Below are 9,156 nucleotides of genomic sequence, written 5' to 3'. Positions count from 1 at the left end.
CGGGAGCGCTGCCGCGCTTCCCAAGCGGTGCACTATCCAGTGCGCCACCGGGCCGGCCCCGGGGATCTTAACCCTTGACTTGGTGTTGTTAGCACCACACTCACCCAGTGAGCTAACTGGGATCCAAACCCGGGGCCTTGGTGTTATCAGCACCACACTCTCCCGAGTGAGCCATGGGCCGGCCCCACCTTTTCCCTTATTAAAAATACATTTGAAATAGCCTGTGAGGTAAGAAAAGCAAGTTGGATTACCTGATATCACAAATAAGGAAACTGAGGTTCAGAAGGGTTCAGTGACCTAGCTAAAGTCACACAATTAGAAGTTGTAGAGCCTGGACTTGAAGTTAAGCCTGCCCACCTCAGCCAATTAAAAAAATTGATACATAACAATTGTACATATTTATATGATTTTTTGATACACGTATACAATATGTAATGATCAACCGAGACCAATGCCAAATTTAATCCTTTTCCTGTTTGACACCTTACTGGCCCTCTTACGGTGTCAGGGTTTCACTTGTACTTAGCAATGATATGTTTTGCTAAGATGATGCAGCCTCTCTATATGTTCTGTCTTGTCTTTTAGGAGATGACCTCTTTGAAGATGATGGAATTTTCAATATTTCAATATTTAATGAAACTTGTGTGAAATTGAACAGGCATTCAATGAAAGTTGGATCAGAACAAATGTACCAAGTAAGAAGATCTTTTACACTATCTGTCCGAGAATTGTGTCTTAAAAATTTGGGTGATCTCCAAGTTAGGATCCAAATTATTTATTTATTTATTTATTTATTTTTCCTTTTGTCTTTTTTCGTGACCGGCAACGGATCGCAACCCTCAGTGTCGCGCCCGTACCGGACCGGGACTGGCAACGGGATCGCAACCCTCGGTGTTGCACCCGCACCTCGCTCAGCCAGTGTGCGGCCGGTCTGTATGTGGGATCCGAACCCTCGGTGGGAGTGCTGCCATGCTCTCAAGCGGCGCACTGTAGCAGTGCACCACCGGGCCGGCCCCAGGATCCAAATTATTTAAAAACTACAAATGGAATGAACTTCTAGAGAGTTTGCGATTATTATTTTTAAAGGTGGATGTAAGATATGAGATGGATGTAAGTGAAGGACAAATTGAAGAAAGATACAATATTCGGTGACTTGCTATTGTTTTCCCTGCCTAGTATTTCACACATATTTTATTTTAGTGCATTTAGTTTAGTAATTACAGTTTATTTTGCCATCAAATTCACATTTGGGTGTGGATTTGTAAGAAACTTATTGCATGGCTATTGGCCCTCACTTAACTTGATTTTTTTGAACATCACAAGTAAAATTATAAGTATATTCAGGCAGGAACTGAAATTTATTTTTTAGTGCTTAGCAAATCATCTGGCAGAGAGTAGACTCAGTAAATGTTAAAATAAATAAATTCATTCATTCAATAACCATTTACCAAAAGAATATCATGTGTTAACACCTGGAAGTTTGAATTCAAACTAACAGAAACATACAAGTAAACAGACAATTACAATATGGTATAATGAGTGCATTGATAAAATGTAAATAATAACGAATGGGATATTTTGTGTAGATATGTGTGTGTGTGTCTGTGTGTATGTCCAGGTACAGTTTTTTAACAAGAAGCCAAGACTATGCTCCAATCATAGAAAATGAGTATGAATTAGCCAGGTGAAAGAGCTGGGGTGAGAGTAAGGAAGGGCATCGTGGGGAAGTAGAGTAGTGTATTGGGTAACAGAGTAAGCAAAGGTGAATAGGAAGAGATGAGGCAAAAATCTAAGTGATGGCCAGATCATGAGAAACCCTGTATGCTATGCTTTTCATTTTGGATTTTATTTTGACGTCTATGTGGAGCCGCTGAAGGATTTTAAGCAAGCAAGTGAAACATTCAAATTTCCACATTAGAAAGAACACTGGGGCTAGAAACATATTCAAGTACCCAAATAATTTAATATATGATAAAAATGATTTTTCAAATCAATAGAGAAAGGAAGGTTTATTCCATAAATGGTTTGGGACAGGTGGTTGACTACTCGGTTAAGAAAATAAATGATTCTAACTTCACACCCTACAGTAAAATGACCAAAGAGTAAAATTGAAAAAAAGTTGCTATTTTTTATATGTCAGACAAAGATGAATTTATGTAACATGTGAAACACTCTTAATCCATTGGAAAATAGTGAACATTCAAAAGCAATTTGCAAAAGAGAATATACATGTTGCCCACATGCTTTGCATGAACGCGTGTTATGTCTCACTACTAAGTGCTCCAAAAGAGTAGGGGACTGAGAGATCTTGGGGGAGCAGCTGTGATGATGACACAGTCTAGGGTGTGGCCATGGATACGGGTGACTGAAGCGAAGTGGAGGAAGCTCATAGCATTGAGCTCAAGCAACTCCAAAGCCAAGTTTTGATCTATAAAGACCTTTAAGTTATTCAAGAGAATGCAAGGATTTGGAGGAGAGATGAATCCTTATGAATCAGGTGTCAAGGTCTTGGATGACTGTGGAAGATTGAGGGGCAAGAGTCAGTGATTGACACTGATGAGAAGGGATGGAAGGTGGTTCAGTCTTGACACGGGCATCAATGGAAACCCTAAACACATGGGTGTCTCCTCCATCTAAAGTGAACTGATTGATCAAGGGTTGATCATATGAATTCTGGGAACTTCATAAAAATTTTTTCCCTATAACTCCCTATACCTGCTGCTTGAGTTGGCAATGAGTAGAATATGGTTGGGTTAACAGTATGTGTGACGACAGAAGCTCTTTTTACCAGAGTTCTAATAGGAAGGATCACGTGAAGTGCCATTGAATGGTTGCTTAAACGCATCATCTGGAGCAGTTCTCATCAAGTTTAAGTACTCTGTTCTCTGAGGTTTGTCTATGGATTCCTTACAATGAAAATAAATTAAAATAATTTTGCCCAGCAGCTCCAGTGTAATCTCTTTCACTTGGGTGGGCATGCAGGGATTACATTAGAATAGCCTGACATTTTATTCATCTGAGATGTAGTTATGCATTTTAAGCTTAGTCCTATACCTGGTTGAGAGTGAAGTTGAATAGGTAGCTTTGTAAAATCCTTCTCCAATTTAGATTGCTATTGTATTAAAAATAATTCTAAGTGAGTGAGGCTAAAGAGAAGGAACGTTCTTGCTTTATCTCCATTTTGCTTATAGTCTAGACATCTGCAAGCCAACAGAAAACTTAATGCAAACTTTCTTTTAATCTCATGACAGTTTAAAGTTCTGGGTCAAAGGTGGTATCTGGATAACTTTTATCATGTAATATCATTTAACCTCACAACGAGGGAACGAACTCCGGTAGTGTGTTTGGATCTGTATCCGATGACTGATTATACAGTGAATGTCACTCAACTGGGATCTCCTGGGCAGCACTCAGTAGAAGTAACCATAACAACTGCACCAGCAGGTAAGTGTACAGGTCTTTCTGTTTTGTACCTCAGGATGAGTTAAATATGTGAATTGAACTGTAAAATGTGGGGGTGGGGGGTGGGGTACAAAGAGTGCTAGTCTGGAAGTCTGGAGACTTGGATTCTTATTTTACCTAACTACCAGCTTTGTCTGGGGTTCAGGATGCCTGAATCTTACCGCTTATTTCCTTCCCCACAGGGTTCTGCTCATAGAGGGTACAGATCTAGAGTGGTCTGCTTTATTCAGAACTTTCTGGTAATGCTAGAGTGAGAATTCTGTAAGGTGTTTTATTTCTCACCTCAAATTTATGATGACTGAGCCCCAAGAGTATTCATTGTGGACAACTAGAATCAACTCCTGGGAGGTTCACCCCACTGTGTCAGGCATTGGCAGGACAAAGAGGCCTAATGATTGGGCCACATATAAGCCCATGACCTCGACGTAGAGAACAGTGGCCTAGTGAAGGGCAAGCTCCTTAGAAACTCTTCCCTTGTGGCTTTTGAGGAAGCCTGGTAGAAGCCAGCTCTGTTAACTCCACAGCTCCCCCTGGTGGGAAGGAGTGCAGAGTCTCTACAATTTCTTTTGTTCCTTAATCCTTTGGGAGCAGCAGACAAATTTAGGGGCAACCAGAAGGGTCTGTGCCTTTGAAGGAAAATAGCAGAATAGTGTAGTCCTGCTCCTACCTCCCTGAGGCCTCTCTCTGATATTGACTGCTGCTCGTTGTGGGTCAGGGGTGGGTAGTTTGGCCTTTGCACTTAGAAGATCTGAAATGCATCAGATACTAATGAGAACCATAAAGCACGTGAGGCCGAAATTGCACTTTTTATTCTATTTTCCAGCTCAGGTTGTGCCTGGCCTCTTTGTCCTGTCTGTATCAGACAGGTTGCACAATGAGCACCTCATGACATCATAACCCTAACCCCCAAATACATTTCCAGATGAATAATAATGCTCACAATTTGAATATGAATTCTCTCCAATCATCATCATCATCATCATCATCATTAAAGTTATTATTATTGTTGTGGCTAGCTGGCAATTCCCTCCAATTATTAAATTCTCAGGGAAACTAAAGCCTAAAAATAAAATCTACCTCCCTTTGTAAATTCAACTATAAAGGCATTAAAGTCCCAAATTCTTTCCTCCTCAATGTCTTCTCTGCTGAGTCTCAGACAGAGTGATCTTACTGAAATGGAGTGTGTTCCAGCCATTGCATCCTAGAAATCTCATTTTATTTATTTATTTATTTTATTTTTTATTTTTTTTTCCTTTTTGTCTTTTTTCGTGAGAAATCTCATTTTATAATAGATGTTACTCCTTCTGTGAACAGGGGAAGTGACAAGTGCCCAGGCTGTGAGTCAGATATGTCCTTGGCATGTTCTAGGAACATCAAGGAAGCCTGTACGGCTGGAGCAGAGTGAGTGAGGGACAGTGGTAGGAGATGAGGTCTAAACTCTAGCTTGAGTAGAATGAGGGGCCCATGGTGTCAAGTTCAGAAAGAAGTCTGTTTTTACCTTCTCCTTTGCTGTGTGGACCCTAAATCACTAGTAGTAACTATGATCTACTATGTCATATGTCAACTTTTATAGGTTACCAAGCGGTCTGCAGTCCACCACCTGTCACTTTAAACTTAGTTTGGGAAATCTCTTCTCATGAGATTAGCTGGATTTGTTTTTTTTTTTTTTTTTTTTGTCTTTTTCCGTGTCCGGCAACGGATCACAACCCCCAGTGTCGCCCCCTACCGGACCGGGACCGGCAACGGGATCGCAACCCTCGGTGTTGCTCCCGCGCCTCGCTCAGCCAGTGAGCGGGAGTCGGTCTGTATGTGGGATCCGAACCCTCGGCGGGAGTGCCGCCACGCTTCCCAAGCGGCGCACTAGCACAGTGCGCCACCGGGCCGGCCTAGTTGGATTTGTTTTGATGCTGTGCTTCCCATATGTTTGAGGGGGATCCCCTCTCCCTGAAAATTATAGAAATTTGCAAGGTGGCCCCAGGTCTTTCCTGATGCTCATTCCACATATTTAGAACCTTCTTATTTTCATTTCTCCAGTGAGCCTTATTTCTACCCACCTTCTGCTATTGCTGAAGATCTTTTTCTGTTTAGTGGAAGAGGCTCCTTTCTTTTTGGGCAGGGTACCCCACATTTATGGTAGGAAGCTCTTCAAGTGAAATGCATTGTCTTGCATGCCTCTGTCACAGCCCCAATTTCCTGCTCTTTTCTCCAAATTTCTCTATCCCCAGAAAGATCCTGAGAATTGTGTTATTTCTGAGCTCCATATGCTCCCATTACTGAGTGTCTGCCTCTGAGTCCTGCTTCTGGCTAGGAGATTTCACTTTTGTTTTCCATAGAGGATTACCCTCAGCTGATCCTTGAGCTGCTGTGGAGTTTCTGGAACCTGTGTTTTCACTGGTCTAATGAAGTCCAGGAAATCCCCTGCGTTAGTTGCTTTTTACCCATGCCCCACTTTTCCTTGGAATCGAATTTTTAAGACATACACTGCCTGTGCTTTTTTGATAGAAACGGAAACATTTCTTCCTGCCACCGTTTCCTTTTCTGCATTGGAGAGATAAGCCTCCGGAGTTCCAGTTGCCTCTGAGTATGCCTGCGTCCAGCAGGTCCAGCTGGGCTTTAAGCCTCTCCTTCTATCTAAGTTATTTCTGTTTGTTCTCCTAACATATTACTTTGGAATCTGCCAGTGAGGTCTCCATAGAGAGAGAGATAGTGATGCCAGAGAGTTCTGGATCTGCCACAAACATTTAATATTCAAATAAATTCTGCCCACTCTTGCTTATATTGGAAGGTATTTATTTCTGTTTTGTTCAGCCTTTAGCCCAGCCCTGGGCTTGATCAATTGTTATCCTCACTGTTATCCGTGATCAATTGTTACTCCCTTCTGCTTTTCTGTTCCTTCTTTTCAAGTTTTGTTTTTTTTGGCCCCTGGCCAGTATGGGGATGCGACCCCCCTTCTTTTCAAGTCTTAACTCCCTACATTTCCCAGTCAGGCATCCTCATGGCCTGTACAATAACTGTTGTCCCTTCTACAAAAACAATGCCACCTTGAAACTTAGCAAAGCTTGAAGAATTCTACACTGATCTTTCTAGTCTTTTTCTTTTTAAATATGTTCACATTTTCTGTAACTACATAATATCACAGTTCCAGTTATCCAGGAGGAATTCCCCATTAATACTTGTTCTGGCTCCCCTATGTAAAAGTTTAAGATGATCTTCACAATAAAATAATACCTGAATCTTGGGCACCCTTTGTGGGGGGAGGTCATTTTGGTCTATTCTCCAAAATAGCCCCTTTATTCTTCTCTTTGATGATTCTGAACCACTTTTCCTGATCTAGTAAATATTCTTGTCTTTTCTAGTCTCTTTAGAGCAGTTAAGTTGGGATATGTCTCTTTTTCCATGTCATAATTTTTTAGCTGCCCAATATGATTTCAATTTTTTTTCTCCTCCTTAGTGTAATTTCCTTCACTTTATTTCATTCTCTCCTTATATTGTCCTATCTGTAAGATCAAAACCTGTTTTGTAAACTGATTTCATTCCTTTTTCAGAGACTGAGTACATCTCATTTCTTAGAGAGTTCTAGGCCTATACTTTTTATTATTCCTTAGCATTTGAGTTTGTAATAATTCCACTGGAATTATTTTTTTCTCCTTCAACCCAAGAAGAATCCCTGCCATAGAATCCCCAATTTGTGTTTCTGTGAAACAAATAATCCAAAGCCATTAAAAAGCCTATGGTTCTGGCATAGATTCTGGGACTATGGAGAAATCATGGATCCAGTCTTCACAGTTCTCTCCTTAGCCCCAAATGAAGTTCCAAACAAGATAAAGAGGAACAGAATTTTGGACAGCTAATCTAGTACTGTCCAGCTCTTTAAAATGCTCTCTAAAATCTCTGAAAAATCTCCCACTAATACTTTCTTTGTGCGTCTCAAACTTCAGCAAACTTAATTATTACCTGGGGTGCTTAGCTCCATCCCAGAGGGCTGATTCAGTAGGTCTGGGGTGGGGACCCCAAATTTTCATTTCTAGCAAGCTCCCAGGGCTTGTTGATACTGCAGGTTCACATTTTGAGTAGCACTGCTCTAACCATAAAGATCTTAGTTACTTCTGGGCAATTTAAAGACCCTTGAAGGCAGAGACATGACAAAAAAGAAAGGCCCTCCCCCCCCCAAAAAAGTCATAGCTAAAGTAAAAGAATTCTATCTGCTCATGCTTAAGAAGCCTGTGCGTTAAAGCCTTGCCTGATTTGTGAAGTTTTCCTGATAATTACATACCTGCCTCATCTGTTCCTGCATTCCAGCTGGGAGACTTAGAGTCCCCATCGTCCCCCATGGTGCTTTGTGGCAGTTAAGTTAGTTGAGTCTTTATACTCAAGGTGCCAATCAGTACATCCGCATTAGCTGGGAGAGACTGAATCTTATCCCTCCTTTCCACCTGAGATTACACAGGACAGACAGACAAATGTAAAGTATTGGCTTTACTGATCTGGGCAAATTCCCAGGAACTCTTCCTAACACAGAGTTTCAAATAATAGCAATAGTGGAGGATGAGTTTTGGATATGTGGTCAAGTTGGTTTTCCTACTCCCTTTTCACCTGGAAATACAGGCTATAGGGTCTGCAAGGGAGCCTTGCCTGACACATCCACCCAGTCTCAGGCTGAAAAGCGGAGAGGCAGTGGGCAGACACTGGTTACTTACCTCTTGGAGAATGGAGATATGTGAAGTCCCTGAGTACAGGCAGGTCTCAGACAAAAGAGTGTGTGTCTTGTGTGTGCAGTGACCTGTTATCTGTGAACTCTACCCACCGGGAAATGTGACCCAAGGACTGGTAGTCTCCTACCAATCAGATTGCATATTTATTGTTACGTCCTTGAGAATTAGTGAGTAGGGAGGGTAGAGAAGCCAGAATTGTCCTTTCCTTTAAGGAAATGGGATGACAGGTTTGAGCAAGGCAATTGACCTCTGTAATATTAGAAAGGTGAACAGGAAAGGTCCATTGTAGTTCCAGGGGTCTAAGGTAGGAAAGCAATTCAAATTACTTGCAGCTTCCTTCAGATTCATTTATTTCAACATCCAAATTTCGTGGTTGGTTTTTTTACCATCATTATTTCAATTTCTATCAGATGTTGTGTTCTTATTGATATGTGTAATTTATTCATATGCTAAGAGCACTAATCCTTTGATTATTATTTATGAGAAGCATTTCTTGTGTTTTATGGTTTCTTTTAATTTTGTTTATAATTTTTTTGACCTATAAAAATTTTAGATTTCTATGCAGTCAAATCTGTTGATCTTTTCTTTGTGATTTATTACATTAATGTCAAATATAAATTTTTTTTAAACAAAAGACTATTTATATCCCATCTTATTTCTAGGAAAGTCAGTGAAGCAGTTTTTCAGAAATATACTTTGTTTTAACCCCAAGATCAGATAGGAATCTCTGATTCCCATGGGGTCTTATAAATAGGACAATGTATGAGCAGCATTTTACAAGGATTTTATAGGAATTTTTTTTATATTGCCCCTCAACATGGCTCATTATATTATAGAAAAGCACAATTCAGTGTGGCGTGGACAAGGAACAATCCATTAGAAATGTCTGCTCTTGGGCCGGCCCGGTGGCACACTGCTACAGTGCGCCGCTTGGGAGCGCGGTGGCGCTCCTGCCGAGGGTTCGGATCCCACATACAGACAG

At 41.0% G+C, this 9,156-nt stretch overlaps 1 protein-coding gene across 2 annotated transcripts in view; it reads left to right on the top strand.

Annotated features, from left to right (window-relative positions):
• Positions 1-9,156, top strand: part of SUSD1 (sushi domain containing 1) — a 107,679-nt gene that overhangs the window by 50,822 nt on the left and 47,701 nt on the right. For both annotated transcript variants that reach the window (XM_008585469.1, XM_008585468.1), the window contains 2 exons: positions 586-695; positions 3,252-3,444. In XM_008585469.1, coding sequence (XP_008583691.1) covers positions 586-695; positions 3,252-3,444 — 303 coding nt within the window. The remainder of the gene's footprint in view (positions 1-585; positions 696-3,251; positions 3,445-9,156) is intronic.

The sequence above is a fragment of the Galeopterus variegatus genome, unplaced genomic scaffold (genome assembly GCF_000696425.1).
Source record: "Galeopterus variegatus unplaced genomic scaffold, G_variegatus-3.0.2 Scaffold3586, whole genome shotgun sequence".
Lineage (NCBI taxonomy): Eukaryota > Metazoa > Chordata > Mammalia > Dermoptera > Cynocephalidae > Galeopterus > Galeopterus variegatus.
Note: the sequence above shows the minus strand (reverse complement) of the source record. Positions and strands in the feature narration are given on the sequence as shown.